Raw genomic sequence first — 22,579 nt, 5'->3', positions numbered from 1 at the left:
GGATTAAGAGTCTATCAGCTTCTTGTCTGTCTTGCCTCCCTATTCTTTATGTTTCTGAAGGTCAGGCAATTCAGTGATGTTCTTGCTAGCATCCCATGTCCTCATTTACCAGAGACATCAGATACGTAATTTACAACATAATGTGATGATTCTTTCATGGAGGATACAGCCAGAGCACAGGAAAAGGGGAGGGTCTTGGTTGTTTTGGAGAACTGAGGGGTGATGAGGAACTAACAAGTGGGTGAGACCAGGGGAAGGGACATAGCATGTGGAAAAGCAGGACTCTGCAAAAGCAAAATGTATTTAAAGGGAAAATGGCTTGATATGCCTAGGACATAAAATGAGTACTGAGAGTTATGAAAAATGAAGCCTGACAAGTGAGCAGGGACCAGATTGCAGAGGGCCTTGTTAGGGATTTAGATCTGATCTTGTAGGCCAGTGGTTCATCGCCAATTTCCCCCTGACAGAGCTACACAGACCCATATAGTACACATTGTAAACGGTGCCATACCATAACTGGATCTCAATAGTTGGGATGTCTTCACAAATAAAATAGGCTTCTCTTGAGTTTGTCTTGACCTCTCATGGCTGCTGCTTTTGTTTTTCTCTCTGGCAGTTTTTTCTGCTCGTACTTTTTTCTCCCAAATTTAGGATTCCTTACAAAGTCGCTGTTGGCCCTATTTCTCTATTTTTTCCTCTGGTGATCTCATTTGGTCTAATAGCTTTAGCTCCATTTGCCCATTTCTTATTGCATATTGCATACTCGATATCTCCAACTGAAATTTCCTGTGTCATTTAAGTATATCATGTCTGATTTTTCTTTTGTATTTTTTGCTTTTTGTTAGTGGTGCTACCATCCTCTGCCTGCAAATTTGGAACGAAGAGTCCTTCCTGTTCCCTGCGATTCCCATGGCTGCTAACCTAGTTCAGAACCTCATTAACCTTACTGGGATGATCTTAATAGCTATCTAGTTTCATCCTGCCTCTGGTCTTGTTTCTTTCCTTCCAATTTATGTCCTGTTGCTACACTTATCTTCCTATGTTTAGAAATACAATTCTGCCCATACTGCTTCTGCTAGAAAAAATATCATTGTCCACAATTAAACTTTCAGCAGTATTTTTTCAAGTAGCTTTCTTTACCCACATATACATCCACCAAACGGAATAATTTCTTCTTCCATATATATTCCTTAAACCATTATGCCCTTGCTGCCATGTTTCTGTTGCTTATATTTCTTTTCTCCATCTTTACAATATGCCTTAATTCACAGTCTAGCTCAAGTGACTTTGCCGGAATTTCTCAGCAGGAAAAAACATTCTCTTTTTACATGAAACTCAATATGGTTTATTCACTTCTTCCAATTACTAGCTGAATAACATTGAGCAGAGTATTTAAGAGCTCTTTTATCTCAGTTTCTACATCTGTGAAATTGGGGTAATACTATATTTAATTGGTTCTAAGACATTTCTATGTTTTAACATGTCTAAATAGGAATTTGTCTTAAAATTGATTATAATTAAAGTTTAATTGGCAGATTTTTTTTCTTAGTACATAAAGTGGAGTGCATCTCCTACTTGATAGTATCTTAAATTTGGTATCATATGGCAATAATGTAATATCGTGGTTTTGGTGTAAGAATTAACGATCTTTGTGTAAATGCGTAGTACCACACGGGCCCAGAGTAGTGCTCAATAAATGTTAGCTGTTATTAGGTATAGATGACCCTTAAATTATGGCCTCATGGAGTCCTAAAAGTGGTAATCAGTTGGAATGTCATTGAGTTGAACCCTTATTTCTGTAGTTGCTATGTTTACATTTGATGATATATGAATGCTAAAGTTGGTCATGAAAAGAAGTAGGAATGAGATGCATCAAATATATTTTATACACATTAAAAAATTTTAAAAAGGGTCAATCATATTTTAAAAGCTTTATTTTAATTACCTTTCAGGGACTTTTTTTTAGCGTGGGCTGGACTATCCAAGGCCTATTAAAATATGAGTCCAGTGAGTCTTACCTTCTTGACAGATACTTTCATAGTAATCATAGATGTTCATCATGCTTCAAGTACTTTTAAACTTCAATTAAAATGAAGGTATATGTCTTGAAAATTTTATTGATAATGAATATTTATGAAAGCTTCAGAAGTTCTTAAGTAGGAAAAACTGAGTATTTTCCTTGGTGACTTCTTCAGAGATCTCCTTGCCCTTTCATTTCAGAAAGAGGTTGCTGAGCTGCTGCCAACCTTAACAGGGGCCAGTGCTTCCCAGGGCTGGAGTGAGGCACAGGCTTTTCTCAGGGGCTCAGCAGCAATCCCAGGTGGCCTGTATTTTTCTTGTTTACTCTTCTAATGGTTCTGAATATAAGTCTAATTTGTTTTTGTTTTTCTGCTTTCATTCCATTGTTTTAGCTCTACCATTTAGCTAGAATTTGTGGAATTTCTAGATACTGCCAGGCACTGATCTAGGAGCTCTTATAATTTTTATAGTATTCTTGTGGGGGAAGAGATATAAACATATATACTGTCAGGCATCAGGCTGTAAGATGGTATATATGCTTTCTTATTTATATAAGTGTTGATTTGCATGTCTTGACTTGCTTAACAAATTGTAAGCAATTTGATATTGGGATTCATAGCTAATTTTGTAATTCCATGAAAGATGGTAGAGACTTAATGATTGGGGGAAGAATAAAGTTTGGTTTTAGGGATGATGTGGGAGAAAGAGAAAGAAGACACAACTGTTAACAAGTTAATATTTACTGTTTGTCATGGAGATTCTGAATTATAGCTTAGAATATATAAGTTTACAAATTAGTGATAATACTGTCAGTGGATAGTTTCTGATGAAACATCAAACTTTTTTGTCATTCTGTTTGGGAATTTTTTAGAATGTAATTTTCCATGTATAGATGGAAATTTTGAATTAAAAGGTAAATTACTTAATTAGTTTAATTGATTGGATAAAACTCCCAAGAGTCTACTATAGATATATATATTTTTTCCAAATGAAAGGTAACCCTTGATTTAAATAGAAAATTGATAAGTGTTTTATTATTTGAATGTGCAGTTCAGTCTGTGTTTGTGGAAATGGAAATACAGACTAGGGATCAGTTTCCAGGACTGTGTAGTGGTATTTTGGTAATAAGGAAAGCATTTGCCTTAAGAGACATGTTAATAACTTAAAACCTGTGTATATTTTCTTGCAGTATTATCAGAAAATCCACCCAGTTTCACCATTACTGTGACATCTGAGGCTGGAGAAAATGATGAAAGTAAGTCCAATCGAAAATACTTGTGGTTTTTCTACGTTGCTCTCAGGAATGTTATTCCTGCAGCCATTATGTTGGCATTGAAGATGTGGAGGTGCTAATAAGTATGGTGCTGTTAGGAATCCAGCATGAATGTTGTGTATTTCCTAATTAGCATTTACTATGTAAACATGACTTACAGAGAAACAGGCAGTCACCGAGATGTATTCTGACACAATGAATTTAGTTTTGAAAAGTGAAAAAGAAACATTAACAATATAGCAAATGGAGAAAAGTTAGAAGATTACTCTGTAAAATGAGACTTTGAAGTATATTTCAGTGACTATGTTGTGGTATTCCATTGAGTGTTGTTTTCCCATGGTTGTTTTTACTCTTTGGGCATTTAGATTGCTTATTGGACATTTGCTGTTATTTATAAATTAAACTGAGTAAATGTCTTTCTTTATGATTTTCTCTCTCTTTAGGATGGATATTGTATTGTTGTTTAAATACATATATACATAAAACCAGGTAAAAGCCATTATTATACAATGATTGAATCAAGATAAATATACTGATGGAAGTAAAACAGCTATAAAACCAATAATTTAAAATTAAATAGATTGATTTAAATGTGGCAGATGTTGGGGGAGGATCTGAAGTTCATTTCCACCATTCGTCTAGTTCAGTTAATTTTGGAATTTGATAAAATGTTACATAAGTTGGTGTTAACCCCAAGGATTTTTTTTTTTTAACGTTAAGCTAGTCAACTAAAATTCGCTATGAGCAATCAATAATGCAAATTTTAGTGGTATCACCTGATAACTCTAAATCTGTCTTGTACAATTGAAAAAGAGATTAGCACAGAGATATTACTAAAATCTGAATTAAAAAGGTGTTGGACACAGTCATTTTTACTTCTATATATATTTATATATTTACGTAGGTTTTATACATAGAATCTCAAATACAGAGTATCCTTTTATACTTTGAAATGTAAATAAATGTATAGAAGATACTTTAAAATACCTTTAAAAAATATTTTTATGATGCTTTAAATATCCCAGAATGGTAACAGTGATGTTTTCCTGGTGGTGGGATTATTAGTAATTTTGTTTTCCCCTTAATATATTTCCAAATTTTCTATAATGAATGTCTGTTATATCAAACAGTAAAATCAGTAAATGTATTAAAGATTTCTTTTCCTAGCAATAAAATTAGAAGTGTGTTAATTAAAAAAGAAAGAATTTGCCAGAAGATACTATGTATCCTTATTGGCCTGACAATCTTTTTTTTTAATTTAAATTTTGCTTGGTTAACATACCATGTAATACTGGTTTTAGGAATAGAATTCAGTGGTTCATCACTTTACTTACAACACCCAGTGCTCATCATAACAAGTGCCTTCTTTAATACCCATCACACATTTATTTAACCCACCCCCCACTCACCTTCCTCCATCAATTCTCTGTTTGTTCTCTATAGTTAAGAGTCTCTTATAGCTTGTTTCCCTCTTCTTTTTTTCTTTTCCCCCTTCCCATATGTTCATCTGTTTTCTTTTTTAAATTCCATATATCAGTGAGTTCATATTTTTCTTTCTCTGACTTATTTCACTTAGTATAATACACTATAGCTCTATCCACATCATTGTGAATGGCAAGATTTCATTTTTTTGATGGCTGAGTAATATTCCATTGTGTATATGTACCGCATCTTTTTTTTTTTAAACAAATTTCCACAACTTTTTATTTATTTTTTTAAAAAATATTTTATTTATTTATTTGACAGGCAGAGATCACACGTAGGCAGAGAGGCAGGCAGAGAGAGGGAGGAGGAAGCAGGCTCCCCGCTGAGCAGAGAGGCTCGATCCCAGGACCCTGGTATCATGACCTGAGCTGAAGGCAGAGGCTTAACCCACTGAGCCACCCAGGCACCCCTATATACCACATCTTAATCCATTCATCAGTTGATGGACACTTGGGCTTTCTCCAGAGTTTGGCTGTTGCTGTATAAACATCAGGATGCATGTACCCCTTCGAATCTGTATTTTTGTATCTTATGGATGAATACCTAGTAGTATAATTGCTGGATTGTAGGGTAGCTTTGTTTCTCACTTTAAAAAATTTTATTTATTTATTTTTAATAATATTTATTTTAGAAAGAGAGAGAGGGAGAGAGAGAGAGAGAGAGAGAGAGAGTGTGTGTGTGTGTGTGTGTGTGTTGCGGGGAGGGGACGGCAGAGGGAGAGGAGAGAAAATTCCAAGCAGGATCCACACTGAGTGCAGAGCCTGATGTAGGCCTGTCGTATAACCCATAAGATCTTAACCTGAGCCCAAACCAAGAGGATGCTCAACTAACTGAGCCACGTAGGCACCCCTAATTTTTAACCCAACGGTGCAAGAATGTTCCCCTTTCTCTGCATCCTCACCAACATCTTTTGTTCCTTTTGTTGTTAATTTTAGCCATTCTGATAGGTGTGACATGGTACCTTATTGTGGTTTTGATGTGTATGTATTTCCCTGATGAGTGATGTTGAGCATCTTTTCATGTGTCTGCTAGCCATCTGTATGTCATCTTTAGAAAAGTGTCTGTTCATGTCTAATGCCCCTTTCTTTCTTTCTTTCTTTCTTTCTTTCTTTCTTTCTTTCTTTCTTTCTTTCTTTTAAGATTTTATTTATTTATTTGACAGAGATCACAAGTAGGCAGAGAGGAAGGGAAGCAGGCTCCCTGCTGAGCAGAGAGCCCGACACGGGGCTCGATCCCAGGATGCTGGGATCATGACCTGAGCCGAAGGCAGAGGCTTTAACCCATTGAGCCACCCAGACACCCCTCTAATGCCCCTTTCTTAACTGGATTATTTGTTTTTTGAGTGTTAAGTTTGATAATTTCTTTATAGATTTTGAATACTAACCCTTTATCAGATAATGTCATTTGCAAATATCTTCTCCCATTCCATAGGCTGCCTTTTAGTTGTTGATTGTTTCCTTCACTGTGCAGAAGATTTTTATCTTGATGAATTAATTCATTTTTTGCTTTTGTTTCCCTTGCTTCTAGAGACATGTCTAGTCAGAAGTTGCTATGGCTGAGGTTGAAGAGGTTGCTTCCTATGTTCTTCTCTAGGATTTTGATGGTTTCCGGTCTCATATTTAGGTCTTTCATCCATTTTGAATTTATTTTTGTGTATGGTTTAAGAAAGTGGTCTTTTCTTCTGCATGCTGTCCAGTTTCATTCTTCTGCATGTTGCTGTCCAGTTTTCCGAACACCATTTGTTGAAGAGATTGTCTTATTTTCCATTGGATATTCTTTCCTGCTTTGTCAAAGATTAGTTGACCATATAGTTCTTGTCCATTTCTGGATTTTCTGTTCTGTTCCTTTGATCATTGTGTCTGTTTTTGTGCCAGTGCCATACTATCTTGATGACTACAGCTTTGTAATAGAGCTTACAGTTCAGAATTGTGATGCCTCCAGTTTTGTTTTTCTTTTTCAAGATTGTTTTGGCTATTTGGGGTCTTTTGTGGTTCCATACAGATTTTAGGACTATTTGGTCTAGCTCTGTGAAAAATGCTGGTGGTATTGTATTTTGATAGGGATTGTACTTAATGTATAGATTGCTTTGGGTAGTATAGACATTTGAACAGTGTTTGTTCTTGCAGTCCATGAGCTTGGAATATTTTTCTATTTCTTTGTGCCCTTCCTAATGCCTTTTTCAATTTCTTTCAAAACTGTTCTCCAGTTTTCGAAGTATGTATCTTTTACATCTTTAGTTAGGTTTATTCCTAGGTAGCTTGTCATTTTTGGTGCAGTTGCAAATGGGATTGATTCCTTGATTTCTTTTTCTGCTGTTTGATTATTAGTGCCTAGAAATGCAACAGATTTCTGCATATTGATTTTATATCCTGCAACTTTGCTGAATTCCTGTATTAGTTCTAGCAATTTTTTGGTGGAGTCTTTCAGGTTTTCTACATAGAGTGTCATGTTGTCTGCAAATAGTGAAAGTTTAACTTCTTCCTTGCTAATTTGGATGCCTTTTGTTCCTTTTTGTTGTATAATTGTTGAGGCTAAGACTTCCAGTACTATGTTAAATAGTAATGGTGAGCATGGACATCCTTGTCTTTTTCCTGACCATAAAGGAAAGGTTCTCCAGTTTTTCCCCATTGAGGGTGATATTAGCTTTGGGTCTTTTTGTATATGGCCTTTATGATATTGAGATATGTTTCCTCTATCTGTAGTTTGTTGAAGGTCTTTATAAAAAATGGATGCTGCATTTTGTCAAATACTTTATCTGTAACTATTGAGAGGATCATATGGTTCTTTTCCTTTTATTAATGTGGTGTGTCACATGCATTGATTTACAAATATTGAACCATCCTTGCAGTCCATGAACAAACCCCACTTGATTATGGTGAATGATTCCTTTAATGTACTGTTGGATTCGATTTGCTAGTATTTTGTTGAGAATTTTTATATCCGTGTTCATCCTCTGATGGCATGTTTCTCCTTTTTAGTGGGGTCTTTGGTTTTGGATTCAAGGTGGCTTTGGAGAATGAGTTGGGAAGTTTTCCTTCCATTTTTATTTTTGGAATAGTTTGAGGAAAATAGGTATTAACTCTCCTTTAAATGTCTGGTAGAATTCCCCTGAGAGCCATCTAGCCCTGGACTTCCATTTTGGGGGAGATTTTTGATTATTGATTTAATTTCTTTGCTGGTTATGGTTCTATTCAAATTTTCTTTTTCTTCCTGTTTCAGTTTTGGTAGTTTGTAGGTTTCTAGGAATTTATTCATTTGCTTCCCGGTTGCCCAATTTGTTATATAATTTTCCATAGTATTCTCTTATAATTGTATTTCTGTGATGTTGATTTTGATCTCTCTTTCAGTCATGATTTTATCTTTTTGGGTTAACAGTCTTTCTTTCTTTCTTTTTTTTTTATTAAAGATTTTATTTATTTATTTGACAGAGATCACAAGTAGGAAAAGAGGCAGGCGGGGCGGGGTGAAGCAGGCTCCCCGCTGAGCAGAGAGCCCGATATGGGGCCCGATCCCAGGACCCTGAGATCATGACTGGAGCCAAAGGCAGAGGCTTTAACCCACTGAGCCACCCAGGTGCCCCCAGTCTTTCTCATATCCATTGACTCATAAAATTTCTTACTGATATCATACACAAAAATTAAAATATCAAACTCACACATTTTAAGGTTCTTTTTTCCTCTTATGGGGAGGAATCTAGATTTGAGTTAAAATTGTCAAGATCAGGAGTTTTTAATAATTAAAATGTGAGTTTTTATAAGAAAGGTGAAGTTTAGACAAAGGATCTTATTTATGTATTTGTGAATATTAATTTTTAATAGAAAATGTTTAGCACTGCTGCTTAGTTGCAAATTTCCTGGTGGAACTGAGTTCACCAGGTTGGTCTGTAGGGAGATACCTTGCATTGATCTGCCTATAAGGATCTCATTCCTATACAAATGTCAGGTGTATGCATTGATATGGCTAAAAGAGTGAGTGAGAATGTATAATGAGTCAAGCAAAAAGTTTCTCAGACAATCTCCCAAACCCTGTCATCTAGCAACCCCTTAGCAGTCCCTTGCTGGCACTGTGTATATAGATATACAGACTTCAGGGCTGACGCAGATCTTCCTCACTGGGAGCTGGCTCTGGTAGAGGCCTGAAAATAAGCCTAAGGTAGTATTTTTTTTCCCTATGTATTATATTCTGTGCCTTTTGTTCATCTTAAGGAGGGTCTTAAAAAGAGTGGCTTTTATCCATCCTCTTTCTCAGACATGCAGTGTGGTAAAATACTCATAAGTAATAAATGTATTTCATGTGTTAGAGGTGATTTTTGGTATTCCCATGATTTGTTTTCACTTATCTTTGTGGTATGTGTTATCTATCTTAGTGATTATCTGTCTGATCTCATAGTAACCTTGTTTTTCTTTGCAGGAAAATTTCTTGTGCTACTTTTCATTGACACATTGTAAATTAATTACTGATTCAACAAAAATGTTGACCTCTCTACACTTTACATTTTAAAATACTCATATCAAATTCTTATCTCATGTCTTTAGCTGTCCAGACTACTCTCAAGTTTACATACAGTGAAAAATACCCAGATGAAGCCCCTCTTTATGAAATATTCTCCCAGGAAAATCTAGAAGATAGTGATGTCTCAGAGATTTTAAAACTATTAGCATTACAGGTAAGGAAATACGTTTTGTAATGGCATTTTTATTGGCTTTAAATAGTATGCAATAATTTCAAGAGTCAGAAAATGCTAGTAAATATGTATAACCAGTACCTTGAACAAGGAGAATTCCTGATGTATCTCTCTCCCTTTCTCTCTCTCTCTCATGAGATCTGTATGTATGTATATGTATGTACAGATACAGGTATTCACAAAGCATATTTTTTTGTTTCCCATTGTACATTTAAAATTTGAGTAACTGACGTTCCTATATACTTCCTGGAACTCAGTCAGCCTCATGACTTTTAGTTAATAAAATGTCTGGTAAGTACTTTAAGTTTAAACATAGTTTTGATCTGGTTCTCAAAATGTCTAGCCCCATGTGCAGTTAAAAATTCTGACTTAAAAAATAAAAATATTCCGACTTTTAAAAAAATTAAAACTCCTAACCCTCTGACCTGTTGTAGGCTAGTTGCCTGCAATCTGGGAAGAGGCCTGGTGATTGTTTTGTTTTTCTTATTTTTCATCTCCTGAGGCTTACAAGAAGCAGCCAGGGTTTATGATCCCTCTGAGAATGGGGGGTTGTGAAGAAAAAGTGGGTATTGGAAAACTCTTGGCTAGTTCTGTGGTAGGAAAAGTTCCCCATAGTTTGTGCTTAGCCAGAATTTAAAGCTCTGTCTTGCTTTGGTTGAGCGTTTTCCTGGCTTCTTCAGAGTAGGGAGTAGGGAGGACGAGTAAAATCTTTATTCCACCATGTTATAAATAGAAGTCCTAGTTTTGCTTATTTGTTCTAAGAACAATTGACAGAAAACATATCTACACTTTAAATGTGACTGGTATATTTCAAGGACTATTGGTCCTCTGACTGCTGATATTTTAAAAATATCTGAAGCTATTAGAGAATGAAGAGTGAAATAGATCAAACATGAATTTATGCTTATCTTGGGCGGGCTCTGTTCATTCTACTACCCAGTATGAAGTTATACTAATTCTAATATTTGACTTAAAATGCTTCATTTTAAAACATTGCAGAGAACCTGAGGCAATATGCTAATTCAGTTAGTCATTTATTAATGTAAGTTATTTGATCTGAGTGATTACTTTCTATGTGTTTTATATTTTGTTTGTACTCAAGCTTTGTCATTTCAGAAAAGTAGTTTTGATTTCTTTCTCATACTTACCTAAGATCATATCTATTGAGGGAATATTTATACTTTTTCTTCCAAAATAGTATTGATTTTCAATATCAAAATAATTCATATTATAAAAAACTCAGAAAGTATAGAAACTCATAAAAAAGAAAATTAAAATTACTGTTAATTTCACCAACCAGGTATAACTGCCTACTAACATTTTGGTATGATATGGTTCCAGACTTTTTTTCTTATGCTTATACTCCTAGTACTCCTCTTCTGCCCCAAATTAGATCATTCTATATATAATGTTTTATAACATCCAGATGTGAGCATCTGTCCATTTTAATAAACATGCAGATGAATCATCATTTTTAATTTCTTGAGGAATCTCCACACTGTTCTCCATCATCATTTTTGATAACTGTGTAGAATTTCACTGTGTGTAATTACACATATCCTTTTTGAAACAATATTTACCATTTTTATCTGATTTAATATGTAATTCTTTGAACATGCTTCTTTTTTTGTGGGGGAAGGAAGGGGCAGGGGCAGAGGGAATGAGAGAATCCCAAACAGGCTCCACTCCCAGTGCGGAGCCCAACATGGGGCCTGACCCCACAACCCCAAGATCATGCCTGAGCTGAAATCAAGAGTCAGACATTCCACTGACTGAACAACCCAGGTGTCCCTTTGCACATTCTTCTATATCACTATTCGTAAATCCTTACAGCAGAGTCTCCATTGAATCCCTATTGCCTGGCATATAGTAGACACTCAGATATTTTTTTGAATAAATGAAGAAAGTATATTATTGATGAGTATATAGTCCAGTGTTTTCTATAAGTAAGATTACTGGGTTAAAGGTTGTGCATATTTAATTTCTAACACATTGCCAAATAGACCTTCAAAATGGTTGCGCCAGGTTATGATCTCACTGTAGCCATTGAGGTGTCTGCCCACCTCTGCTAACATTAGATTTTTTTCATTTAGAAAGAAAAAAAAAAGGTAAGATGAAAATAGTATTTAATCATAATTTGAAATTCTTTAATTAGTAGTGATGTGGAAATCTCTTGTGTGACTTCTCATTGTCTAGTTTCATATAACTGATTCTTTGTTTGCTTTTCTTATTGGAGCCCTGGAATACTTAAGTTGTTAAAAAAGAGAGCCTACTGGGATTTGATTTTGAAATGTATCAAGCATTAAGTTAAGTGACCAAGACAGACACCATCCCCCCTTTCATAGGTTTTATATTCTGGTGAGGAATGTGGACTAGCAAATTGGAAATTGTTATTCTGTGTGGAAAAGTGCTGTGAGTGGACATAGACTTGAGGCACTGGAGAAGCTTTCAAGAGAAAGAGTTTGTCAGGCAATGAAGAGAAGATTCAGGACAGAGGAACAAGCTTGTTCAGAGGCATAGAAATGAGAGGGAGAGAAGAGATCAATATTTCCTTCCAGAGCTTCTAGTCATACTAAATTTCTTGAGCTTAGAATTTGAGGTTAGTGATCTTATGTGACAGAACTAAAAAGATTAATTCCCAAAGGATCTTCTGAACTATTTTAAAAAGTATGGTGTTGCTCTGATTGATTTGGGAGGCTGTCAGGAATTTTAAGTGAGAGACTGACTGGATCAGTTATGTGTGTGTATTGAGTGGCTAGAGAAGTTGTTATCAGGGGTGGCAAGACCACAGGTTTTAAGAAAACCGGTTAGGAGTTTCTTGTAATACTTGAAGATGATGGTGCCCTGGGTTAGGGTAATAAGTGTTGATAGAGAACAATAGGCAGATTGAAATGACATTTTAAGAATAGATTAGAGGCAGGGGCAGAGCTTATGATAGGATGTGAGTGTTCATGCTGGGTGGTTGGTGGTTTGGTTCTCTGAGTTGGGGAACATAGAAATAGTTGTGGAGAAGATGATGATTTTAGTGTTCACATGCCTGCGAACATCATATTGCTGTCCACTGGGCAGTTTTAATATGGGTTTTGCACTCAGGAGATAGGTTTATGTAGTCAGATTTAGGAAGGTTAGCATGAAGATACCACAGAGAAACCCCCAGAAGAGAATCATAGGAGCTAGCTTGAGACCTTGTATTCAGAGAAGGCCAAGGAGATAAAATATCTACTTGAATGCCTCTGAGGCCAGCCCTGTCAAAGTAGTGGCTGGAAATCTCTTCTGCTTCTAAGATGGAGATTCTGGCTTGTATATTTGGGATTTTTTGTGTTGTTTTGGTTTTTTTTGTTTTTAATTTTTTATTTTTTATAAACATATATTTTTATCCCCAGGGGTACAGGTCTGTGAATCACCAGGTTTACACACTTAACAGCACTCACCAAAGCACATACCTTCCCCAATGTCCATAATCCCATCCCCTTCTCCCAACCCCCCTCCCCCAGCAACCCTCAGTTTGTTTTGTGAGATTAAGAGTCACTTATGCTTTGTCTCCCTCCCAGTTCCATCTTGTTTCATTGATTCTTCTTCTACCCACTTAAGCCCCCATGTTGCATCACCACTTCCTCATATCAGGGAGATCATATGATAGTTGTCTTTCTCTGCTTGACTTATTTCGCTAAGCATGATACGCTCTAGTTCCATCCATGTTGTTGCAAATGGCAAGATTTCATTTCTTTTGATGGCTGCATAGTATTCCATTGTGTATATATACCACATCTTCTTGATCCATTCATCTGTTGATGGACATTTAGGTTCTTTCCATAGTTTGGCTATTGTGGACATTGCTGCTATAAACATTCAGGTGCACGTGCCCCTTTGGATCACTACGTTTGTATCTTTAGGGTAAATACCCAGTAGTGCAATTGCTGGGTCATAGGGCAGTTCTATTTTCAACATTTTGAGGAACCTCCATGCTGTTTTCCAGAGTGGCTGCAACAGCTTGCATTCCCACCAACAGTGTAGGAGGGTTCCCCTTTCTCCGCATCCTCGCCAGCATCTGTCATTTCCTGACTTGTTGATTTTAGCCATTCGGACTGGTGTGAGGTGATATCTCATTGTGGTTTTGATTTGTATCTCCCTGATGCTGAGTGATATGGAGCACTTTTTCATGTGTCTGTTGGCCATCTGGATGTCTTCTTTGCAGAAATGTCTGTTCATGTCCTCTGCCCATTTCTTGATTGGATTATTTGTTCTTTGGGTGTTGAGTTTGCTAAGTTCTTTATAGATTTTGGACACTAGTCCTTTATCTGATATGACGTTTGCAAATATCTTCTCCCATTCTGTCAGTTGTCTTTTGATTTTGTTCACTGTTTCCTTTGCTGTGCAAAAGCTTTTGATCTTGATGAAATCCCAATAGTTCATTTTTGCCCTTGCTTCCCTTGCCTTTGGTGATGTTCCTAGGAAGATGTTGCTGCGGCTGAGGTCGAAGAGGTTGCTGCCTGTGTTCTCCTCAAGGATTTTGATGGATTCCTTACGCACATTGAGGTCCTTCATCCATTTTGAGTCTATTTTCGTGTGTGGTGTAAGGAAATGGTCCAATTTCATTTTTCTGCATGTGGCTGTCCAATTTTCCCAGCACCATTTATTGAAGAGGCTGTCTTTTTTCCATTGGACAGTCTTTCCTGCTTTGTTGAAGATTAGTTGACCATACAGTTGAGGGTCTATTTCTGGGCTCTCTATTCTGTTCCATTGATCTATGTGTCTGTTTTTGTGCCAGTACCATGCTGTCTTGATGATGACAGCTTTGTAATAGAGCTTGAAGTCCGGAATTGTGATGCCACCAACTTTGGCTTTCTTTTTCAATATCCCTTTGGCTATTCAGGGTCTTTTCTGGTTCCATATAAATTTTAGAATTATTTGTTCCATTTCTTTGAGACAGATGGATGGTACTTTGATAGGAATTGCATTAAATGTGTAGATTGCTTTAGGTAGCATAGACATTTTCACAATATTTATTCTTCCAATCCAGGAGCATGGAACATTTTTCCATTTCTTTGTGTCTTCCTCAATTTCTTTCATGAGTACTTTATAGTTTTCTGAGTATAGATTCTGTGCCTCTTTGGTTAGGTTTATTCCTAGGTATCTTATGGTTTTGGGTGCAATTGTAAATGGGACTGACTCCTTAATTTCTCTTTTTTCTGTCTTGCTGTTGGTGTAGAGAAATGCAGCTGATTTCTGTGCATTGATTTTATATCCTGACACTTTACTGAATTCCTGTATAAGTTCTAGCAGTTTTGGAGTGGAGTCTTTTGGGTTTTCCACATATAGTATCATATCATCTGCGAAGAGTGATAATTTGACTTCTTCTTTGCCGATTTGGATGCCTTTAATTTCCTTTTGTTGTCTGATTGCTGAGGCTAGGACCTCTAGTACTATGTTGAATAGCAGTGGTGATAATGGACATCCCTGCCGTGTTCCTGACCTTAGCGGAAAAGCTTTCAGTTTTTCTCCATTGAGAATGATATTTGCGGTAGGTTTTTCATAGATGGCTTTGATGATATTGAGGTATGTGCCCTCTATCCCTACACTTTGAAGAGTTTTGATCAGGAAGGGATGCTGTACTTTGTCAAATGCTTTTTCAGCATCTATTGAGAGTATCATATGGTTCTTGTTCTTTCTTTTATTGATGTGTTGTATCACATTGACTGATTTGCGGATGTTGAACCAACCTTGCAGCCCTGGAATAAATCCCACTTGGTCGTGGTGAATAATCCTTTTAATGTACTGTTGAATCCTATTGGCTAGTATTTTGGTGAGAATTTTCACATCTGTGTTCATGAAGGATATTGGTCTATAGCTCTCTTTTTTGATGGGATCCTTGTCTGGTTTTGGGATCAAGGTGATGCTGGCCTCATAAAATGAGTTTGGAAGTTTTCCTTCCATTTCTATTTTTTGGAACAGTTTCAGGAGAATAGGAATTAGTTCTTCTTTAAATGTTTGGTAGAATTCCCCCGGGAAGCTGTCTGGCCCTGGGCTTTTGTTTGTTTGGAGATTTTTAATGACTGTTTCAATCTCCTTACTGGTTATGGGTCTGTTCAGGCTTTCTATTTCTTCCTGGTTCAGTTGTGCTGGTTTATATGTTTCTAGGAATGCATCCATTTCTTCCAGATTGTCAAATTTATTGGCGTAGAGTTGCTCATAGTATGTTCTTATAATAGTTTGTATTTCTTTGGTGTTAGTTGTGATCTCTCCTCTTTCATTCATGATTTTATTTATTTGGGTCCTTTCTCATTTCTTTTTGATAAGTACGGCCAGGGGTTTATCAATTTTATTAATTCTCTCAAAGAACCAGCTCCTAGTTTCGTTGATTTGTTCTATTGTTTTTTTGGTTTCTATTTCATTGATTTCTGCTCTCATCTTTATGATTTCTCTTCTCCTGCTGGGCTTAGGGTTTCTTTCTTGTTCTTTCTCCAGCTCCTTTAGGTGTAGGGTTAGGTTGTGTACCTGAGACCTTTCTTGTTTCTTGAGAAAGTCTTGTACCGCTATATATTTTCCTCTCAGGACTGCCTTTGTTGTGTCCCACAGATTTTGAACTGTTGTATTTTCATTATCATTTGTTTCCATGATTTTTTTCAATTCTTCTTTAATTTCCCGGTTGACCCATTCATTCTTTAGAAGGATGCTGTTTAGTGTCCAGGTATTTGGGTTCTTTCCAAACTTCCTTTTGTGGTTGAGTTCTAGCTTTAGAACATTGTGGTCTGAAAATATGCAGGGAATGATCCCAATCTTTTGATACTGGTTGAGTCCTGCTTTAGGACCGAGGATGTGATCTATTCTGGAGAATGTTCCATGTGCACTAGAGAAGAATGTGTATACTGTTGCTTTGGGATGAAATATTCTGAATATATCTGTGATATCCATCTGGTCCAGTGTGTCGTTTAAGGCCTTTATTTCCTTGCTGATGTTTTGCTTGGATGATCTGTCCATTTCAGTGAGGGGAGTGTTAAAGTCCCCTACTATTATTGTATTATTGTTGATGTGTTTCTTTGATTTTGTTATTAATTGGTTTATATAGTTGGCTGCTCCCACGTTGGGGGCATAGATATTTAAAATTGTTAAATCTTCTTGTTGGACAGACCCTTTGAGTATGATATAGTGTCCTTCCTCATCTCTTATTATAGTCTTTGGCTTAAAATCTGATTGATCTGATATAAGGATTGCCACTCCTGCTTTCTTCAGATGTCCATTAGCATGGTAAATTCTTTTCCACCCCCTCACTTTAAATCTGGAGGTGTCTTCGGGCTTAAAATGAGTTTCTTGGAGGCAACATATAGATGGGTTTTGTTTTTTTTATCCATTCTGATACCCTGTGTCTTTTGACAGGGGCATTTAGCCCATTAACATTCAGGGTAACTATTGAGAGATATGAATTTAGTGCCATTGTATTGCCTGTAAGGTGACTGTTACTGTATATGGTCTCTGTTCCTTTCTGATCTACCACTTGTAGGCTCTCTCTTTGCTTAGAGGACCCCTTTCAATATTTCCTGTAGAGCTGGTTTGGTGTTTGCAAATTCTTTCAGCTTTTGTTTGTCCTGGAAGCTTTTAATCTCTCCTTCTATTTTCAATGATAGCCTAGCTGGATATAGTATTCTTGGCTGCATGTTTTTCTCGTTTAGTGCTCTGAAAATATCATGCCAGCTCTTTCTGGCCTGCCAGGTCTCTGTGGATAAGTCAGCTGCCAATCTAATATTTTTACCATTGTATGTTACAGACTTCTTTTCCCGGGCTGCTTTCAGGATTTTCTCTTTGTCACTGAGACTTGTAAATTTTACTATTAGGTGACGGGGTGTGGGCATATTCTTATTGATTTTGAGGGGCGTTCTCTGAACCTCTTGAATTTTGATGTTCGTTCCCTTTGCCATATTGGGGAAATTATCCCCAATAATTCTCTCGAGTATACCTTCTGCTCCCCTCTCTCTTTCTTCTTCTTCTGGAATCCCAATTATTCTAATGTTGTTTCGTCTTACGGTGTCACTTATCTTTCGAATTCTCCCTTCATGGTCCAGTAGCTGTCCCTCTTTTGCTCAGCTTCTTTATTCTCTGTCATTTGGTCTTCTATATCACTGATTCTTTCTTCTGCTTCATTTATCCTAGCAGTGAGAGCCTCCATTTTGATTGCACCTCATTAATAGCTCTTTTGATTTCAAGTTGGTTAGATTTTAGTTCTTTTATTTCTCCAGAAAGGGCTTTTATATCTCCCGAGAGGGTTTCTCTAATATCTTCCATTCCTTTTTCGAGCCCGGCTAGAACCTTGAGAATTGTCATTCTGAACTCTAGATCTGACATATTACCAATGTCTGTATTGATTAGGTCCCTAGCCTTCGGTACTGCCTCTTGTTCTTTTTTTTGTGGTGAATTTTTCCGTCTTGTCATTTTGTCCAGATAAGAGTATATGAAGGAGCAAGTAAAATACTAAAAGGGTGGCAACAACCCCAGGAAAATATGCTTTAACCAAATCAGAAGAGATCCCAAATCATGAGGGGGAGAAAGGGGATAAAAAGAGGTTCAAAAAGGGAGAAAGAAAAAAAAAGAAAAAAAAAAAGAAAAGAATTAAAAAAAAAGAATAAAGAAAAATATAAAAAATATATATATATATTAGAAAAACTAGTTAAAAAACGTTAAAAAAGAAAAGGGTAAAAGTTAAAAAAAATTTTACCAGAAGGCGAGAAAAAAAACAAAAAATGAAAAAGAAAGAAAGTAAATTAACTGCAAGACTAAAAAAAATCACAGGGAGAAAGCCATGATTTCCGTGCTTTGCTTTCTCCTCCTCTGGAATTCTGCTGCTCTCCTTGGTATTGAAACCGCACTCCTTGGTAGGTGACCTTGGTATCGGCTGGATTTCTTGTTGATCTTCTGGGGGAGGGGCCTGTTGTAGTGATTCTCAAGTGTCTTTGGCCCAGGTGGAATTGCACCGCCCCTACCAGGGGCTGGGCTGAGTAATGTGCTAGGGTTTGCTTTCAGGAGCTTTTGTTCCCTGAGCGCTTTCCGTAGAGTTCCGGAGGACGGGAATACAAATGGTGGCCTCCTGGTCTCCGGCCTGGAGGAGCCGAGAGCCTGGGGCCCCACTCCTCAGTGGCCCTCAGAGAACAGCGCTCAGTTACTCCCGTCTGCCTGACCTCCGGCCGCGCTCCAAGCTCACCGAGCCTGTGGCTGGTTCAATGTAACACCGAGCTGTGAGCTTACTGTCTGCTCTGTCTCTGTAGCCGGCTTTCTCATTCCAATACCCGCAAGCTTTGCGACACTCAGACACCCCGATCCTTCTGTGACCCTGCGGGACTTGAGGCCACGCTGACCCCGCGTGGGCTTCGCCCCGGTTTAGCCTCTGGCGCGTTGTCCCTCAGTGGAACAGACTTTTAAAGACCTTAAAGCTTTACCCATAATACAAACAGTTGATTAATACATATTTTGTATGATATATGTTCTTTATACTGTATTCTTAAAATAAGCGTGAAAATGTTCTTAGAAAGTCATAAGAGAGAGAAAATACATTTACAGTACTATACTGTGTTTATTGAAGGGGGAAATGGATGTAAGTGGACCTGTGCATTTCAAACCTATATTGTTCAAGGGTCAACTGGTCAACTGTCTGTCCCTTTCTTGAGTTGGAGAACTTTTATATTTGATTTTAAGCCATTTCAAATTGAAGGAAAAAGATAGGTAAAGATAAATCACAATCTATATTCTTTATTATTGTATATTAGAAAGTCACTTTGACCTCAAAGTTCAGTTCATTGTCACAGCTCTTAAAATAGCCCAAAAGATCTAAATCGTGAAAATTTGGTGGAGAGCTCATGTTACTAGCTGCTGTAGGAAAAAGTTTTCTGAATTCTGGTTATTAAACAGAATTGATTAAAATAGGTATCTGTTTCAGGTTGGAGGTAGCAAATTACATGTCTTTTAAAATTTAACATATAGTTATATGTATGTATGTATGTGCTCAATTCTTAAATGCTCATTTATCCGGGTATCTGAACTTACATTGTAACTGAATTAGTAATCATATTATAAATGTCTGGAATTTAGTGATTATGATGAAGCACTTATTCATTGGTTAGTTTTTCTGTTTTTCTGAGAAGTATGTTTCTTATTACAATCTTTCTTTTGTTTACATAGGCAGAAGAAAACCTTGGTATGGTGATGATCTTTACTTTAGTGACAGCTGTACAAGAAAAATTAAATGAAATAGTAGATCAAATAAAAACTAGAAGAGAAGAAGAAAAGAAACAAAAAGAAAAAGAGGCAGAGGAAGCTGAAAAGGTATACTATAAAGCTGGGTTTTCTTTCATTATTTTTTACATCTTTTTTTTTTTTTTTTTTAATTGTTTGGTGGGATTTTTTGTTTTTGGAAATTTCAGTAATTCTGGCAATTGCAAAATACATAAGAGTAAAATTTACTTAAATTTTCCTACATAAAATGTTAGAAGTCACTTACTGCATTGGTCACATAGCATGGGTAATAATAAAAGGTTAGTAGAGCTCATGCAAGTAAGTTTGAGAAATATACATTATTTCTTTATAAAGTATTAATTTTTTAATAAATCTTAAGTTTCTTATTTATGTAATCATATGTCTTTTTTATTTTCTAAGCAATTATTTCATGGCACTCCTGTTACAATTGAGAATTTCTTAAGCTGGAAGGCCAAGTTTGATGCAGAACTCTTGGAAATTAAAAAGAAACGAATGAAAGAAGAAGAACAAGCAGGAAAAAATAAATTAAGTGGTATGACTCCCGTCACTGCTGCCCAGGCTCTTCTATATTCTTACACAGCAAGAGGATCATTTGGACAGATTTCTATAAAAAAAGTAACATATTTGGGCATCTAGGACAAAAAGAGAAAGCATTCTATCGACATGATGACATTTCTTCATCCATAATTATAATTAATTTTTATGGCTTACCTCTGATGAAAATATCGCAACGGATAGATCTTGAGATGTGGCTCCCACAACATTCTGAATCACAGTGGTTAGAAGTGGTAGAGACAAGTGCATTTGGTTTTCTAGGACTCTGAAGCAGACTGGGTTTTCACTTGTTTGATTTTAATGCAGATACATATCACATGCCTCTTAGTTACTTACTGAATTGATAAATTTATTGAAATTCACAGAAAAATAGGTTTTCTTGTTTTCTTGGATTATTATACTTTTTAAAGGATTGTAGGGAAGATGGAGGAAAACTGGAGAGGTGGGAAACTGGAACATATAGGAAAAATATGTTTGAATTAAATATATTTGTTTCTTTTAGGGAAACAGCTCTTTGAGACAGATCATAATCTTGACACATCTGATATCCAGTTTCTGGAAGATGGTAAGATAATATTAAGATTCCATGTGTACATAATGCACTGTTCTTAATATCAAACCATGAAAATCAGAGAGATAACTTAATGTAAAATTTTCCTCCAAGGCTAAAAACACACACATTTTGAAGAATAGATTATAATGTTTGATTAATTTATACACTAAACCATAGCAATATGTTTTTTAAAGTTTTCTGATAACTTAAGCAATATCAAAGATAGAAGTAAACAACTGTGGTCACATTAGTCTCTGATAACCAGTAAACCAGGCCACTGTAACTCAGTAAACCAGGTGACCTGGTTTACTTAAATTTCTAGTATCAAAAATCTCTGGAAACTATTTCATGGTCATGGAACTTTATAAAGACCTCAAATCTGAAAGTCTTCATGCCCTCTAACTGAAAATCTTATGTTTCATACTAATCTTACTGTCCTGAACATCTATTTCCCTGTACTTTCCTTCTCCTTTTTATCCTAAACCTTATCCTTTTTCAGTCTTCTGTCCATCCATTATTCATCCATCTATAGATATTTTGCACCTCTAGTATAAGCCAAGCGTTGCCCTGGTTGCTGATGATACAGCAGCAGAGAACAGTATAGACAAATTCCCTGCCCTGGCCTATGTGTGTTCTTAAACTGGGTTCCGTATTCAGTCACACTTGTGATAGTGTCCTAGAGTTCTGCTTCATTAGCATTTTTTCATGCTCATCTTGCCAGTTGGGGATCCTGTAGCATCTGGCCTTTCAGCTTTGTTCCTAGACTATCTCCTGGAAAAGCTTAAGAAGCAATGTTGATGTGACCTCACTGCCAAATCATGCTTCTTAACTAGAGCTAGGCCCTTATGGACACTCACCATTTTATTTTATTTATCTTACTGCATTCTTGCTCCAAGACATTTATTAGTCTCAAACAAACAAAAACACCCCAAACAGATAGACATCCCGACCCAGCAAGGTTGTCCCTGTGCATCCCCCCCTCACTTTTCTAGCTTGTTTTTCTCCTATTTTATTGAAAAATTCTGGAACCAGAAAGCTGTGTCTTATTCTCTCTTGTTCTTTAGAAGTTTTACTGTCTCCCCTCATCCCTGAGTCCTTACCCTGTCTAATGGATCAAGTATCTCTTCATATCCAGTGACTCACCCCAAAAGCTCTCCATCGATTCTGCATCAGAAATGTCTTTTCCAGACATTTTCAACTCTTTCCTCCTAACTTGAGTGTTTTATCATTCTTTACCCCCTCAGTGTTTGTGCTGGCTTCTTGCATTGTCTCCTTGCTTCAGTCCCTTCCTCTTTTTGGTGCCTTTAGTCACCGCCCCTGAGGTGGCATTCCTAAAACTCATGTTTGATCATGACACTTCTCTCCTTAAAATCTTTTGATGGTTCTGTGTTACTTAGAGGAAAAGGTTGGCCTACACAGTCCTTCAATTTGGACTTCATCTATGTTATCTCCAGATATTTTTCCTAAAGAATCTTGTGTTCCAGTTGGAAATATTCAGTCTTATTTTTTCTTTCTCCCTTTGTGTATACCTCTACCTATAATTGCTTCATCCTGTCCCCTTTTCTTCTTGGTGGATTAAAATTTATTATAAAGATATTTTAGATATTATCTGTTTGGGGAAATCTTCTCTGTCTCTCCCAGAGACAGTGAATTATTCTTTGGCCCGCACTTAGCAAAAGTGTATTTTATTACTTAACAGCTCACAGGCGTGAAGCCAGACTCATTCTCATTGAATTGAATGTTAGTGGGCTGGAGTCTGCCAGAAACAGAA

At 36.6% G+C, this 22,579-nt stretch overlaps 2 protein-coding genes across 6 annotated transcripts in view; both read left to right on the top strand.

Annotated features, from left to right (window-relative positions):
• The window catches only part of RWDD1 (RWD domain containing 1), a 28,407-nt gene that overhangs the window by 4,931 nt on the left and 897 nt on the right, over window positions 1-22,579 (top strand). For 2 of the 5 annotated variants that reach the window (XM_032339739.1, XM_032339740.1), the window contains 5 exons: window positions 3,209-3,274; window positions 9,313-9,443; window positions 19,626-19,769; window positions 20,100-20,232; window positions 20,758-20,820. In XM_032339739.1, the coding sequence (XP_032195630.1) occupies window positions 3,209-3,274; window positions 9,313-9,443; window positions 19,626-19,769; window positions 20,100-20,232; window positions 20,758-20,820 (537 nt within the window). Of the gene's footprint in view, window positions 1-2,072; window positions 2,097-2,220; window positions 2,324-3,208; window positions 3,275-9,312; window positions 9,444-19,625; window positions 19,770-20,099; window positions 20,233-20,757; window positions 20,821-22,579 lie in introns of those variants that run through there. The other 3 variants (XM_032339738.1, XM_032339737.1, XM_032339735.1) reach the window with 3 other exon arrangements.
• The window catches only part of LOC116588540 (amine sulfotransferase-like), a 42,867-nt gene continuing 38,938 nt past the window's right edge, over window positions 18,651-22,579 (top strand). Inside the window, exon 1 of the mRNA XM_032339733.1 lies at window positions 18,651-18,672. The gene's annotated coding sequence lies outside the window, so the exon portion shown is untranslated. The remainder of the gene's footprint in view (window positions 18,673-22,579) is intronic.

Source organism: Mustela erminea, chromosome 4, assembly GCF_009829155.1.
Source record: "Mustela erminea isolate mMusErm1 chromosome 4, mMusErm1.Pri, whole genome shotgun sequence".
NCBI classification, from domain to species: domain Eukaryota; kingdom Metazoa; phylum Chordata; class Mammalia; order Carnivora; family Mustelidae; genus Mustela; species Mustela erminea.
This window is presented reverse-complemented; position numbering and strand designations above follow the sequence as displayed.